The sequence below is a fragment of the Siphateles boraxobius genome, unplaced genomic scaffold (assembly GCF_051911475.1).
Source record: "Siphateles boraxobius isolate OS27281-9 unplaced genomic scaffold, OSU_SipBor_1 137, whole genome shotgun sequence".
Lineage (NCBI taxonomy): Eukaryota > Metazoa > Chordata > Actinopteri > Cypriniformes > Leuciscidae > Siphateles > Siphateles boraxobius.
The window spans coordinates 1,552,501-1,570,000 of NW_027508741.1; the positions used below are offsets into that span (position 1 = coordinate 1,552,501).

The window sequence follows — 17,500 nt, forward strand, 5'->3', positions numbered from 1 at the left end:
TACCTAAAGATGGCAAACGTTTTACCCATAATAATCACAAAGGTTTTGCTCACAACAGTTTATGTAAGAATGGCATAAAGCAGATCTAACAATGAGTCTTAAATCTGGGGATATTGATATTAAAGGTTATTCCAGGACAAGAGCAGTTCTGGAATACAAGCCTGTTTCTATGAAAAGTCATAATGTTGCCAAGTGTAAATGGAACACTTTTAACAAAACGGATAAAAGTCTTGGTAAACTGATTTGGTAAAGAAGTCGGTAAAAACACATGAATGACCAGGTGTAAAATCTGTAAAAGCCTGAAAACGACAATCACAAATCTAAAACAAATGTCATGCAAAATATACAATTTCAGTACTATTTCTGTGTTTGCCATTATGAATATTTAAAAAATGTTACCTTGTATTTATACATATGGGGGGATGGTTTGTTTCCGTGACCATTCATTAGTAGCAGATCTAATAATGAGTCTTAAATCTGGGGATATTGATATTGAAGGTTATTCCAGGACAAGAGCAGTTCGTTATCAGCGCTACAAGCCTGTTTCTATGAAAAGTCATAGCAGCAATTAGATATAGATGAGGCTTGGTACAGTGATAAAGGCAATCAATTGGCAACAGCTTGAGCTTCGTCTCAGTGGCTTATTAAAGTCTGAGACGTATCAGTGTTTCCGGCAGACTTTAGCGGAGACTTTTTTACTGCTAGCTGATATTAGACTTGGCTTCGGGCAGCGTTTGTCATCAGTCACAGATTCCCAACGGCCACTGCCGTCTAATGGAATTAGCTGATCTACCACAAGTGGAAAAGAAACCTATGTGACAACTAAATATGAGTTTATTTAGTAGTGAGGAAAAAGTAAAGAACCCAGCAGCATTTACAGCAATAACAGGCTTTAACCCTTGAAACCCATTTTAGTTTTTTTCCCCCTGTGTTAAAAACACAATATGTAAGATTTTTGGATTAGAATATCTAAAAACCTCTTGTACAATTTTAGGTAACACTTTATTTTGCAGTGTTCTTGTTACATATGTTACATGTAATTACCATAGTAATAACAGTAAATTATGCATAATTACATGCAACTAACCCTCACCCAAATCCTAAGCCTACCCTAACCCTATAGTAAGTACATGTAGTTGCTTAATGATATTCAGTACTTAATTATATAATTACACTGTAACAATGACACCTTACAATAAAGTGTAACCCAATTTTATATATTGACTTGTGTACTTACATTATCCCAAATGTTTCCAGCAATCTTTAAATCCAGAGAAATCAGCTATTTGGTAACACTTTACAATAAGGTTCATTAGGTAACATGAACTAAGAATGAACAGTACTTCTTCAACATTTATTAAAGGGATAGTTCTCCCAAAAATGTAAATTCTGTCAGTATTTACTCTCCCTCATGTTGTTCAACCCCGTAAGACCTTCGTTCATCTTCGGGACACGAATTAAGATATTTGTGATTAAATCTGAGAGCTGGATCACTCCTCCATAGGCTTCTAAGGGATTGACACTTGTTCCCCGAAAAGTTAATAAAGACATCGTTAAAATAGTCCAAGTGACTACAGTGGCTCAATCTTAAGTTTATCAAGTGGCGAGAATACTTTTTCTGCGCAAAAACAAACAAAAATATTTCAACTATTTATTTCCTTCTCTGTGGGCCTCGAGTGAGTTCACTAGGCAAGGCAAGGCACGTTTATTTATATAGCACATTTCATACACAATGGTAATTCAAAGTGCTTTACATAGAAGAAATTTAAATAATCAAAAGAAATCAGAATAATTAAAACAGTTTAGAATAAAAGATAAAATACAGAAATAATCAAATGAAATCAGAAAAATTTCATTTTTCTGTTACTAGTGTAACAGCGCAGCGCTTCTGTGTTGTACGTCACACCCATCACACACATGACCAGCGTCGGCCAATAGTGAGCCTACGTGTGACGTAGCTCTACGCTATCACACTACGCTATCACACTACGCTATCACACTACGCTATCACACTACGCTAACTCACTACGCTATCACACTACGCTAACTGACTCGAGGCCCACAGAGAAGGAAATGAATAGTTGAAATAAAGTCGTTATTTTTGTTTGTTTGTGCGCACGAAAAGTATTCTCGTCGCTTGATAAACTTAAGATTGAGCCACTGTAGTCACTTGGGCTATTTTAACAATGTCTTTATTAACTTTTCGGGGAACAAGTTTCAATCCCTTAGAAGCCTATGGAGGAGTGATCCAGCTCTCTGATTTAATCTTAATTCGTGTTGCGAAGATGAGCGAAGGTCTTACGGGGTTGAACATCATTAGGGAGAGTAATTACTGACGTAATTTACATTTTTGGGTGAACTATCCCTTTAATCTCAGTTAATATTAATCTTTCGGCACCGTTCTGCTTCACACAACAGTAACTAAACTAACAACAACAAAAAAACCACTGGTTGTTATAGGAGGAAAAAAACATGTTTCCAGTTGAACAGATTTTTCATGTTTGGCTGCTCTATTTTTTCTCTCTCAGTTCAGATTGAGTTTGTTCGAGGATGAGCCGTTCTGATAGAAAGCCAAGCTCTGAAGAGCCCATAGGGTTTGGCTCGTGTTTACTGAGCCATCATAAACATTAATGAAGGACCAGAGTTATGAATACCCATACAATTATCCACAGGCCAAGTTCCCGTATTAGCCTAATATATATTCCCTGATGAAAACTGTGGTTGACCTTTACTGAATACTGAATATTGATGGGATTGACAGAAGCAGACATGCATAATGCAAAAAATACCAGGCGTGAAAGTGCAGACAAAAGCTTTCCACCATTAGCATTTTAGCATTGAAAGTGCAGAGACGAGAATTGATATCTGTACGTAATATGAAATCTGTTTTTCTATACAATTTCAGTGGCAAAGTGCAAGTGCTCATATGCTGAACACACCCGTGTTTGTAAATAGATTTGAATATGGAGATATGAGAGCAAACAAAGCAATTGACGTTGTTTTGCTATCGAGCATCAAACTCATCTGAACTCAGACAGAAGCGCAGCTGCGGTTCAAGGCGAACCGTCATTTACACATGGAAATGATTTTCACGGGCTCTAATTGATTGTTTGAGTGTTTGCAGATAACCCAGGGTAAATGTTCAGTCTCCGTTTACTCTATGAATCATGATGTGATATTAAACGAGACATTGGTTGAATATCAAGGCCATGCTAAAGCCACAGAGTCCTTCTCTATATCAGCGTCAGTGTTTCTGAACTCCCTGAAACGCCTCCATTGTAGTCTTGAGTTTCTTCCGGGAACGAACACGTCACAATATTCCTCATTTAAATAATTCATACGCAGAATAAAGGGGCGGGGCCTGGTTGAGTTAGTTAGTAGTGTGTTAAACTGGCGGTTATGGTAATTTCCCAAACACACTCGAAGCGCTCGACCAATCACAACACACTGCTCCAGCCGTCCAATCAGAGCACAGTGTGCTTTTCAGAAGGAGGGGCTTCATAGAGACAGGAAGTAAACAGAGCGTTACTGACAGACTGGGAAGAGAGGAGCCGCAACAATGGAGAATATGAGGAAAATAATCAACATTCAAGCAGGAAAACCTGTTCTAGTAGAGCCTGAAAACAACATCAAGACTTTCACAAAAGGCTTTTTGAGCATGGAAAATGAAAATGAGAATGAAATGGCCGACTTGAATTGTTAAAAATCTTGAATACTTTGGAGCACAAACCTGGTCTCTTTTTAAAGGAGAAACTTTGAAGATTATTGTAGTGGAAAAGAGTTATAAAAGTGAAATTAAAGATAGAAACACAAAGCACACAAATACTGGATAAAGCAGTTTATTTTATATAACTTTTGTATCAATATTTTTTTTATTACTTTTTGAGGGCATTTCTTTTTGCAGTGCATCATGGGATGTTGTCTTCTCTATAATGCTTTTAATGAAAGAACATTAGGTAACACTTTACTTAAAACCTTTATATATAATGCATTATAAAAGTACTCTAATGCATTAATTATCCACCTTATAATGATCTCATGAATAATAATAACCACAGTTATAATATTATCTATTCATTGAACACCTTTAGAAAGCATAATGCATTAAAACACACGACAAACAACCAATTTCAGATGTAAGGAATCTTGCAAATATTATAATGCATTTTAACTTTGGTTACAATTAAGATGTAATGCATTATAACATGCATTATGAATATGCTTATATTCATATCTGCTAAGTTTAAGTGTTGTTCAAATTTAATTTTGAAATATCATCATAGTTCAAAAGCCTTATTTTCTGTGTTAAAGTCTGCTCTCAATCCTCCTATAATTGTGATTTCAAATCCCTCAGTATTATTATGTGAAGGTTTCTCAAGGTTTTTCTGTGAGAAGATCTCCTCTCTAAGATCTCAGTTGCAATCATCTGCTAATGTCGTTGTTGTTCTTCATCCATATGGAGTGTCTTTGACCCTGTTTCTCTTCTATCTCCCAGAGAAATTGTTGATCATTTGAAGCCTTCTGCTCTCTTGAGGTTCTTTCTCCCCGTATCTTGAAACAAACTTTTGATTTGGTTGGACCATGTTTGGTGTCTCTTATGAATAAATTCTTGAGCCACAGGGACTATCCCTCATATACTAAAACAAGCTACTGTTACTCCTCTGCTCAAGAAACCTTCACTCGATGTTAGGGATTTTAATCATTTTCGACCTATTTCGACCCTTCTTTTTATTACAAAAGCATTGGAGAAAACGGTTTTCTATCAACTCCAGTCTTACCTTAGCTCAAATGAAATTCTTGAAACTTTCCAGCCTCGTTTCAAGCCTCTGCACAGCACCGAGTCTGCTCTACTAAGGGTTTCTAATGATATACTGTTAGCGACTGACTCTGGTGACTCTGTGATCCTAATACTGTTAGACCTAACCTCGGCTTTTGATACAATTGATCATAAAACTCTATTATCCCGACTAGAATATTCTGTGGGCATCAGGGAACTATCCTCAGCTGGTTTAGATCTTATCTAACTAATAGAAGTTTCGCTGTCAAACTGGGTAATTTTTCATCCTCGCCAGCCCAACTCTCCTGTGGAGTGCCACAGGGGTCTATTCTCACACCCATTCTTTTGTCCATATATTTACTTCCTCTGGGCTCCATTTTTAGAAAGCATGGTGTATCATTTCACTGCAATGCAGATGATACACAAATTTATTTCCTCCTGAAACGCAACAAAGTTACTGCTCTAAAATCTCTTTTTGCATGCCTAGAAGAAGTAAAAATGTGTTTTTTTTTTAAATTTTTTGAATGAATCCAAAACCGAGGTTATAGTCTTTGGCACCCATGCCAACTATAATAGCAGTAACACTGATCTGGACTATCTTTATCCAACGTCATCTTGCATTAAGAACCTAGGTGTTCTCTGGGATCAGAACCTCAAATTTGAAAAAAGGTTACAAAACTCATTTTTATAATTTGGCGTTTAATTCAGTATGAGGGCTGTTATTTTTGAGGGTACGTTTACACGCCAACGAAATGCTTAAAACGGAGAAGTTTTAACTTTAAGTTTTCCGTGTTCAGGCGACACCACTGTCGAAACGATCCACATTCACACGGATCCGTGTAAACGGCTAAAAACGCTCTATTCTGCTGCCAGGCCAGTAGATGGCGATGAAACTCTATAGAATGAACACGTAATACGCATGTGCATGATGTCATCGTCTTCAGAGATTCACGTTTTTGTTGTTTACATGGACACCGTTTTCAAAAACTTGCACTTTAAAAAACCCGTTTTCAAAAGTTTGTGTTTCATGCACCCAAAACGCCACTGTCGTGTAAGCGAACAGCCAAAACGTGCAAAAAATTGAAAACGGTGTCGTGTAAACAGCCCCTAAGTTTCTATGATCTTGTTGTGTTTTAATGTTCTTGCTTTTTGTTATGATATAGTTTTATTTTAATTATTGCTTGTACAGCACTTTGGCAAACCTTCGGTTTTTTTTTTAAAGTGTTTTATAAATAAACGTTGAGTTGAGTATAACTAATTCCTTTTTGTTTTAATACCACCTAATTATGTCACATCCCACATCCTGTATTACAATATTTAGCTCCTTTTTTAGCTCACAATGAAGTTCAGCCTGTATAACGTAATGAGGCCAACTCAGAAAGTTTTCTGCTTAACTTTTTGCCTGTTGTTGTTCAGAATATGATCTGGAGCCATGCGAGGACCCTGGCGTGCCGGTGTTTGGCAGGCACAGCGGTGGCAGCTTCGGCATCGGTGCCAGCGTGGCGTTCTCGTGTGAGCTAGGCTACCGTCTGCAGGGCGCTGGAGAGATCGTGTGTCTGGGCGGCGGGCGGCGTGTGTGGAGTGCACCTCTGCCAAGGTGTGTGGGTACGTGCCGCTCTCATTCACTTCCACGTCCAGAGTTTCACAGGTCTTCATGGTTGCTTTCCAGTTCAGTGCCGTTCTGAATGAGGTCAAGAAAGAATACGCATCTGCGCACATACATATTCAAATGCACATACCTATAGACTAAACACGTAATATGCATGTGCATGCCGTCAGAGTTTTCACAGATTCATGTTTTTGAAGTTTACACAGAGATGATAAGGTTTTTCAAAACATTTCAAAAGTTTGTGTTCTTGAGCACCAAACACTGTTGTGTGCAAATGAGCGGCCAGAACACATTAAAAGTTTCTGTTTTCTGTTAGAACGGTGTCGTGTTAGCGGACCATAAGTTAATATCTAATGATATTTGCAACGGAAGTGAATCAATCAAAAACTAACTTTATCTGGACAATAACTTTATTCTAGAGCTGTTGTTAAGCCAAAACAATCTGTTACTTTAATCTCCTATTATCACTGTAAAGCTGCTTTAAAACAATCTATATTGTTAAAAGCGCTGTATAAATGAAGGTAACTCGACTTGAATGGAAATCTAGTGCACTACTCACTACTATTTATTATACAGTACACTGACAAAAATAAATAAATAAATGGTGTAGGTTTTACTTCCATTTTTACTAGTTATTTCACAAATAATTACAAAGAAAGATCAAAGTGAAATTTTGATATGGAAAGGCTGGTTATACTTTACTTCAATTGTCCACTTCAGATATTCTACTAACTATAAGTAACTGTGCACTTATATGTCAACTTACTCTCATTAGAGTATTAGTAGACTGTTAGGTTACAGTTTGCGTTAGTAGAATATGTTGTGTAAAGTGGACCATCAGAATTAAGTGTTGCCTATATTTATTTACAACTTTGGATTTTTTTTTTTTTTACAGGGTACTTATAGACTATAAACTTTCTTGTTGTTGCTATAGTAAGTGCACTTGAAAAATGTAGTGTGGAAGATATTTTCACTAGTATATGTCACAATTAATTCTACGGCAAAAAAGACTGAAATAGTATTTTCTTGTAAAATGTACTCCAATATTTTTTTTATTATTATTTACATCTTTACAATTCACAGTTGTACCTATTATATACTATATACTAGTTACTAAAGTAGTGCAATGAAATTTGTTTTGAATTTTTAATTAATTCTAAAGAAAAGGCAAGCAACACATTGAATTAAACATGACATTTTGAAGTAGAAAACTATTTTCTTGTAAACCGTAGTCAAACTTTACAACTTTTACAGTATACTTGAAGAATGCAGTATTCATTAAGCATTTAAAATTAAATTGCCCTAATTGTTATCACATGCAAATATGTTTCAAGTTTAATTCAGTGATTGGCATCTAGTTATGGAAATATTTTTGTTGCATTTTTGGAATCCAATTTTGATGGTCAATTTCTGACCTTTCGGGAGTCTAATAAAAAAAAATTAAAAAACGAATCAGGGAACTTGGTATGATTTTCTTTTTCATTCGATTGCACTGTAAATGGACGAGCGCATTGCATCATGTGATACAATACTGACTCGAATGCAACCAATGAGTGACTAAATATGTTGTTCCAGATATATTGCATGTTTTGATGGTATATGTTCTCTTTCTATATACCTCGCTTTCTGTTTACTTCCCCAAATTTACACTTTTCACATGTTGCTGTTCCACTGTGTCACTACGGTTCCCCATTGTCCAAAGCTGAATGCGGCTCAACCGTTTCCAAGAACTCCGGTGTCCTGTTGTCCCCGAACTATCCCCGCAATTACGAGAACAACCACGAGTGCATCTACAACATTCAAGTACAGGCGGGGAAAGGAATCAACATAACAGCAAACAGCTTTCATCTGGCTCAAGGTGACGTTCTCAAGGTAAATACTGATTCAGAGCCTGTACAAGCTTGCAACACACGTTCTTTTGATACTAAACTGTAATCAAAAAGGGCAATTTTAGGTATTGCAATGACTTCTCTGCTCTCCTTTCCCAGTTATATGACGGTCCGGACAGCAGCGCAGAGGTTCTGGGAGGTTTCTCGGGTTCCTCTATGTTGGGTCAGTCGTTGACCAGCACGTCGAATCACCTGTGGCTCGAGTTTTACTCTGATCAAGACGACACAGCCGAGGGATTTAAGCTGGTTTACACCAGTAAGCTTACTCTTGTTCTTGCTCTTGCTCTTACTCCTAAGGTCCTTGCACACTTAAGAGTCCCAAATTTTCGTATGCTTTTTTTCGTATTCGTCATTCGGTGGCACTGAATTGTCAAAACAACTCTCAAAATGCTTGCTACGGATGTGGAAAACGCAAAATTTATTATTATTATTTTTTATGACGGATGAACGTTTCAGAGGCAGTGTGTAAACGGGATCGACAAAACATGGTCGTATTTATTTTTTAACGTGCAAAAATTTCGGACGCGATTTTCGGACTCAGTGTGCAAGGACCTTTACTCGTACTCTTACCGATTTTCAACCTGTTTGTATTGTTACAATGTCAGTAGGGCTGCACGATTATTCACAATTTCCATGTAATCGCACTTTAAACCGATTTGGCTTATTGTGATTTTGAAATTGCAAAGGCTGCGATTGTTTTTTATGTGCAGCTTGTCATTGATGTACGGCTCTTAAACGCTGCTCCATCTGAAAGCACTGTTGAGTTTGAGTCACTTATAGTGTGCATTTGAAAAAGCAACACGCATCAAACATGAGAATCATTTATGAACCTTCTGTCCAACAAAAGACAACATTTAATAAAATGCTTTACTCTAAACTCGCTTCATAACGACAGTTGAGCTCCTCCTTCTGTTAGATGATGTGGCTTCTTACACAGAATAAGGCAGTCGTGTATTTATATAAGTCATGTTTATTCAACAATCAAAGTGTTTAAATCTTATGTTTATTCAGCAACAGCGATGATGAATGTGTGTTATTTTACTTCTGCAGTGGGGCGTATTTGGCGTGTCTGCGTGTGAGAGCGCCCTCTGGTGTTCAGATGAAGCAGCATTTACTACCGATCAGCCGTACTGCACTGACAAGCTGTGCATAAAATAATGGCAAATCGCATTGTGGTTTCGTTGCAATTAATCGCGCAGCCCTAAATGTCAGTAGCGTATGAACAATGTTTACTCTGTCCGTGTCACCTGGACTGAGAAATTCCCCTTTATTTGACAGATCCAGGACTTTTGTGAAAACTAAAGACTTTACTTCTGCATTTTTGTATCCCCGCCCACAGACAGTCAGATCAGCAGAGGGTTATTAACCGAACAGTTATTGTATGAGTTTATCACTGAAAATTGTAACATTGTGGTAAAATGTGGCAACAGCTTTCTTACCTGTACGTGACGACGTTTTGCATCCCATACTTTTTGCATATTATCCGTCCTAAATAGTATTATCCGTCCTAAATAGCCCTAGCAGCATTTGTTAAATGCTGCTAGGGCACAAGCTGAGGCCTGATCAACCTCAGCTGTGTCGCCTGAAGGAGGGTGTCTGATGTTTCGAAAGACCCGAAACACCCAATGAGATCAGGAACATCACTGATGATGTGCCCTAGCTTAGCATCAGAAGATGTATCATTACAACTGTCAATCTGAAGAAATCAGTGACTACCAGGAACAGGCTGGTTGACAACCAAGAATAGGTTGGGGACATCTGGAGAGACAGATGGCAGCTCGGGAAGACGGCAACCGGGGCGGTATGGGCTAGCACCCCTAGCCGCAGCCTCTGTGAAGAGGAACCCAAAGCTAGCTACGGAAAAATTAAATGAACAATACCCCCAGGGGAGCCCGAGAGGGGGGAGAAAGAGAACCCCAGTCAGACGGACCTAAGGTTATCGAACAACAGCAAAGGAAAAACGACTAAGAGCGCGGTTTGTCAGTGTGGAAAGATTTGTAAAAATGCAAGAGGCTTGAAGATCCATCAGTCATGGATGAAATGTCTGGAGCCACGGCAAGTACCACAATGCACAGGCATAGTGCCTGGTGAGTCAGAGGAGGAGCAGGGCCTGGAAGCACCCCATAGAGCCCAGAGCCTCCATGCGGTACAAACTGTCCCCCAGTCATGCAGCCCGAGAAGAGGAGGATCAGGTGGCCTCAAGCATGTAAAACAGCCGAGTGGCAGAAGTTTGATGAGGATGTGGACAAGGTGCTGGAAGTAACGGCCAAAGGTGATGCGGAGAGGAGGCTGCAAACTATAACGACCATCATAGTGAGCATGGCGGTTGAGAGGTTTGGTGTGGAGGAGGTGAGAGGAGTAACAAAGCCGTACACCAAAAACCAGAGGGCAGTCAAAATTCATAACATCAGAATAGAGCTGAAAACCCTAAAAAAGTAGTACAAGGAAGCTGGTGAGGAGGAGCGTGGACCACTGACCGAGCTGCGCAGCATCTTAAGGAAGAAGCTTGTTACCCTGCGCAGAGCCGAACGGCACAGGAGGCGGCGAAGGGGGAGGGCTAGGAGGAGAGCAGCCTTCATTAGAAACCCATTCGAGTTCACCAAACAGCTCCTCAGGCAGAAGAAAGGTGGACGCCTAGTCTCATCTAAGGGTGAAATTGACCAGCACCTTGCAGATACATTTAGTGACCCCTCCAGAGAACAAGAGTTGGGGCAGTGCGATGCCTTGATAACACCACCAGAGCCTGTAGAGGCATTCGACCTGAGGGAGCCACTCCTGAAAGCGCACCAGGACCAAGCGGAACATCGTATAAGGTGTACAAGTACTGCCCCAAGCTGCTACATCGGCTGTGGAGGATCCTAAAAGTCATCTGGAGGAAAGGGAAAACTCTAAAACAGTGGCGGTGTCCAGATGGAGTGTGGATCCCAAAAGAAGAAGACTCCAAGACCATCAGCCAGTTCAGAATCATCTCGCTTTTAAGCGTTGAAGGAAAGATCTTCTTCAGCATAGTTGCAAAGCGGTTGGCAGAGTTCTTCCTCAAAAATGGATACATTGACACCTCTCTGCAGAAAGGCAGCATACCAGGTGTTCCAAGCTGCCTAGAGCACACAGGAGTGGTTACACAGCTCCTCAGAGAAGCAAAGCTATTCTCCTTTGCTTGGGTGATCTGGTGGTGCTGTGGTTAGACCTGGCCAACGCCTATGGCTCTATGCCCCACAAGCTGGTACAGGAGGCTTTGGAGAGGCACCATGTTCCTACCATAGTGAGAGACCTTATCCAGGATTACTATAGAGATTTCAAGCTGAGAATCTCATCTGGGTCAACAACATCAGAGTGTCACAGGCTGGAGGTGGGAATCATTACAGGCTGCACCATTTCAGTGATCCTGTTCGCTCTGGCAATGAACATGTTGGTGAAATCTGCTGAACCGGAGAGCAGAGGCGCCAAATCCAAGACTGGAATGCGGCAACCACCAATCCGTGCCTTCATGGATGACCTCACAGTGACAACGGAGTCAGTGCCTGGAGCCAGATGGATCCTGAAGGGTCTGGAGAGGGTGATTGAATGGGCCAGGATGTCATTCAAGCCAACCAAATCCAGATCTTTAGTGCTAAAGAAGGGCAGGATGGTGGAGAAGTTTCGTTTTATCATCTCAGGAATTCAAATCCCGACCCTGTCTGAAAAACCAGAAAAAAGCCTGGGAGAGATCTTCGACAGCAGCCTCAGGGATACAACATCCATCAAAAACACCTGCGAGGAGCTGGAGAGGTGGCTGAAGAATGTCGATAAAACTGGGCTCCCTGGAAAATTTAAGGCATGGGTGTACCAACATGGGATTCTGCCAAGAATACTGTGGCCTCTGCTTCTGTACGAGTTTCCGATCTCCACCATCTCAGAACTAGAAAGGAGAGTCAGCCGCTACCTAAGAAGATGGCTGGGATTCCCGAGGAGCTTAAGCAGTATCGCCCTTTATGGAAAAACCTGCAATTTGCAGCTCCCGCTAAAATCCATCGAAGAGGAGTTCAAGGTCTTGCGTGCAAGAGAGGTGCTGCAGCTCCGTGAGTCTAGGGACCCCAAAGTCTCTCGGGCAGGTGTAGAGGTCAAGACGGGCGGGAAATGAGGCAGCAGTAGACCAGGCAGAGTCACGGCTGCACCATGGAGTCCTAGTGGGAGCAGTGGCTAGAGGAAGGGCTGGGCTAGGAACCTTTCAAGGGCCCCGGTTCGACAAGGCTCGGGGGAAGGAGAGGAGGCAGCTAGTTCAAAGTGAGGTGAGGGCAGCGGTGGAGTAGGAGAGGTTCAGCAAAGCAGTGGGAATGGCACGTCAGGGTGCCTGGATTAGATGGGAACAAGCTGTGGAGAGGAAGATCACGTGGACTGACCTTTGGCGGGCAGAGCCACACCGCATCAAGTTCCTGGTCTAGGCAGTCTATGACGTCATCCCCAGCCCGTCCAACCTGCACACCTGGGGGCTGGTCGATATACCAGGATCCGCCCTGTGCCAGAGAAAGGGAACCCTTGAGCACATCATGAGCTGCTGCCCAAGAGCTCTGGGGGAAGGACGATATCGCTGGCGGGATGACCAGGTGCTCAAAACAATTGCAGAGAGCATCCAGGTTACTATCAGCAGCTGCTGTAGGTCAGAGCCCTGCAAACAAACCATCAGCTTCGTAAGGGCCGAAGAGAAGCCAGGAAAATCTCTCAGGACAAAAGCAGGGCTTCTGAGCACGGCACAGGATTGGCAACTGAAAGTGGACTTGGGCAAACAACTTAAGTTCCCCCAGCATGTCGTCTAGACCACCCTGAGACCTGACATTGTCGTGATATCAGAGGCAACAAAGAACCTGGTCATGTTGGAGCTCACTGTGCCATGGGAAGACCGAATGGAGTAAGCCTTTGAGAGGAAGGAGGAGAATTATGATGGCCTCGTCAGCGACTGCCACAACCAAGGTTGGAAGGCAAGGTCCTTACCTGTGGAGGTGGGGTGCAGAGACTTTGCAGCAAAGTCCCTCTACGGGGCCTACACTGCACTCGGCATCACAGGTGAGAGAAGGAGAAGAGCTATCAGTAATACCACAGAGGCTGCAGAGAAGGCGTCGAGGTGGCTCTGGATCAAAAGAGCGGATCCGTTGTTAAATGCTGCTAGGGCACAAGTTGAGACCTGATCGACCTCAGCTGGGTCGCCTCTTAATACCACAGAGGCTGCAGAGAAGGCGTCGAGGTGGCTCTGGATCAAAAGAGCGGAACCGTGGTTAAATGCTGCTAGGGCACAAGCTGAGGCCTGATCAACCTCAGCTGGTTCGCCTGAAGAAGGGTGTCTGATGTTTCGAAAGACCCGAAACACCCAATGAGATCAGGAACATCACTGAGGATGTGCCCTAGCTTAGCATCAGAAGATGTATCATTACAAAAAAAAAATGAAATTAGAATTAGTGTGTCCCTAATTGTAGTATGTTGAAATGAGTATTACAAAAATATCCAGATGGTCTACTATTTCTGAAGTGCAGATGTGAAGAGACTCTAACGGCTAATGTTGCCTTTTATTCAATTAGAACTACAAACAAGTAAAAAAAAACTACAAACATGGCTGATGTGTGAGACCGAGAGTTAAGTGGTTTGAGTGATAAATAATCAGTATCTAACCTGCCGAAAAACTATTTATTCATTGTTATCCACATTATATTTCATCTATAAAAGCATTGTGAACTTATAAATATAGGTTTGCTCATCTGCATGAGGAGAGTCTCTGCATGACTGGCAGATTAACGTGCTGAATTTCTTTCCGATATGGTAGGAAATTTAATTAAATTGAATGTGGAGGATTTTGACAGTGACAAGATGATTGACAGGGCTGATGTAACTAAGCTACAGAGTGTCCATTAAAGATGCAGTTATGAAAAATTAGTATGTCTGCTACACACTCAAAAGTATTTAGTTATTCTTCACAAAAACACTACAAACTTTTAGGGTGTAGTATGAGTAGGTGAATATGGATGCAGCATCAGTGTTCTCCCTCTGTTTGGCCTAAAACACTGTGTTCGTGGTCATGCAGTTTGAAATGTTGATTACGAACACAGAGGATTTTCAGCTTTCTCCATATTTATGATTCTTTGCAACACAATTCTTTGAATTCTTACACTCGGGAACAATAAAAGTCAGCACCATTATGACTAAAAGATTGCTAAGCAGTATTTCTGCGCTTTCCTGTAGCTCAAACAGTAAAGCATTGGCGCTTGCAACGCCAAGGTCATGGGTTTGATTCCCAGGGAAAGCAAGAACTGAGAACTGATATTAATGTAAAAATGTGTTCCCCGGCCAAATGCATAAATGTAAATGTATTTCCTATTAAAGCAAGGTGGTATTTCACTCTGTTCATGCTTAGCCAATAGTAGCAGAGTGGGCGTGGCATTGGGCGATGGTATGCCCAGTGCATTATGGATGTTGAAGTTTTCATACCTATTTGGCCAAAAGGAAGACATCAGTCTTTTCCTCAGTTTTCTCTAGTCAGGTAACGCCGATTTTAAAAATGTTTTCGCCTTTCTTCTGTACAGGCAGACAAGTTTTATTGAAAGCCTATTTTGCCTGCGGTGAAGTACATCTTTAATTCCACACTACGTGTAGAAACTCACACACACTAGAAGTTGCATTGGCAGTTTTAGTCTGTCAGGAGCAATCTTGGATTACAGGACTTCAGTAACTTCTTCTCGGTGTAGATTTTGTTTTCCTGAACTTTTTCCTGTTTGCATTCATGAAGCACTTGCTGCAAACTTCTGAGTTCATTTGGGATGTTCAAATTCTTGTGAGGAAAACAAACAAAAGCAAGAAACATCAACAGTGTTTCACTGATATTTCATATTTGATGCTTTGATGATAAATAATTCATCCCTATACTTTTATCAGTAATTCCATCTGGATTTCATAAAATTGCAATTACAAAGGCTTTTCTCACACATATTTAATGATTATTTTATTTTATTTTATTTTATTTTCCAAAATTAACACCAGCCAAGTATATAATATGAGCAAAATTGACATTGGTGAGTAAATAAATTGTTACTGTGTGTTACACTGTTGGCCACTATCAGTTTTAGGATAATCTGACTCTCTGTAACAGGAGCGACTGAAATCACATACAAACTGTCTGCAAAATAAAAAATCAAACGATGATGGATGCCGTTTTGCTGTATATTGGCAAAGCATATATATTTTAATAAATAATGCAAAATAGAGTTTAATGGGCAGGTGTGGTATAAGTTAATTTTGGACGCTTACGGATACGAATGAAATCTCCCGCTCCCTCTCAATCTTTCTGCCATAAACTACCTCTCATGGATATATTAGCTCAATTAATTTTAATTTCTGGATTAATATCTTCATTTCATTGTCAGCATGAACTGTATAATTGTTCTCAGCACTCACTACACACACACACACACTGTTTATTGCTTTTGTAATGAAAACCGTTGAATTAGCTGCATCATATGCATGGATTATTAGTGCCATGGAGACTCCGAAATTATAGGTCTGTCGTTTCTCATGAGAAGTTTTGTAATGTGTCTTCCTCACAGTGCTGTATTATTTGATATCTTAATCATAAAGCGGGATTATAGCGTGAGGAAAACATGACGAGGTTAACACAGCTGTTCTTCGGTCCAGAACTGGAGGCGTTCAGATGCACTCGCTCATTCACTGCGAGAAACACGAACAGCTTTTACTCTGAGCGTCTCGTTTGTCTATCATCCTCTGATAGTCTGTTCAATTACATCCCATGCATTTGAATTTTGACCTTAGCTGTGCTAAAAATAAGGGGAAAACAGTGAGGGAACTCAGAGCAACATATTTGAAAGATATTATTAGCTCAAATAATTCAATAAACCCAAAAATATTATTAGCGATTATTTAGTCTCATGGCTTTTCCATATAGTCCGTATCATAAGTGAACACAAAGTTGACTAAAAAAAGGAATAAAAAATCATCTTTTGGAAATTGATTTTAATGCCTTAATTTAAAAAATGAGGAAAAAATCCAACCTTTAAGGACACCAAATTTCTTTGTGTATGAATAATGTATCATAAATAAATAAATGTTCTTCCTAAAAATACAGGGTGCATAAGTCAGGACACCCCTATGTTAAATTCCCATAGAGACAGCAGATTTTTATTTTTAAAGGCCAGTTATTTCATGGATCCAGGATAATATGCATCCTGATAAAGTTCCCTTGGCCTTTGGAAATAAAATATCCCACATCATCACATTCCCTTCATCATACCTAGAGATTGGCATGGTGTTATTTCAGTTAGGCTAATAGCTGGTTTGATTTGCATTGAGAGATGATCTTATGGAAAGTTCCCCATGCCAATCTCTAGATATGGTGAAGGGAATGTGATGATGTGGGATATTTTAATCCCAAAGGCCAAGGGAACTTTATCAGGATGCATATTATCCCGGATCCATGAAATAACTGGCCTTTAAAAATACAAATCTGCTTATGCAACCTGTATTTTTAGGAAGAACATTTATTTATTTACGATACATTATTCATTCACAAAGAAAATTGGTGTCCTTAAAGGTTCGATTTTTCCTCATTTTTTTAAAGCATTAAGATCAATTTCCAAAAGATGATTTTTTAATTCCTCTTTTTATTCAACTTTAGCATGAGTGTGTTCACTTATGAAAAGCACTGTATATTATATTATATTATTTTATATTATATTATATTATATTATATTATATTATATTATATTATATTATATTATTCAGTAACAAGCAGCATCAAAATAATTTCGATATAAAATATTATACTGCAACATATCTTTTAAATGAATAGTTCACCCAAAAATTAATTCTGCCATCATTTAGTATTTTATTTTATTTTATAATAAATAAACTAGATTTTATAATAAGTGACAAGCAGCATCAACATAGTTTCGGATATGAAATATTATAGAACAGTGTATTATTTAAATTAATACTTCACCCAAAAAAATGATTCTCCCATAATTTAGTCTCAAAGTGATACGATTTCACTTTGTTATGTTATGTTATATTATGTTATGTTGTTATGTTACGTTACGTGTATTTCCAGGACAAGCACTATCAAAAAACGTTCACACATTCATTATTCTATAATGTTTTAAATGTTTCATAGTATATAATGTGTAATAAAAAATGCGTTTTTAGGAATTGGCCGTTGCACTAATAATTCAGCAATTCATGAAACATTTCTGG

At 39.7% G+C, this 17,500-nt stretch overlaps 1 protein-coding gene across 1 annotated transcript in view; it reads left to right on the plus strand.

Moving 5' to 3' along the window:
- csmd3a (CUB and Sushi multiple domains 3a) overlaps positions 1-17,500 on the plus strand; it is a 307,148-nt gene that overhangs the window by 38,802 nt on the left and 250,846 nt on the right. The window contains exons 15-17 of the mRNA XM_077229908.1: positions 6,194-6,382; positions 8,089-8,258; positions 8,375-8,531. Coding sequence (XP_077086023.1) covers positions 6,194-6,382; positions 8,089-8,258; positions 8,375-8,531 — 516 coding nt within the window. The remainder of the gene's footprint in view (positions 1-6,193; positions 6,383-8,088; positions 8,259-8,374; positions 8,532-17,500) is intronic.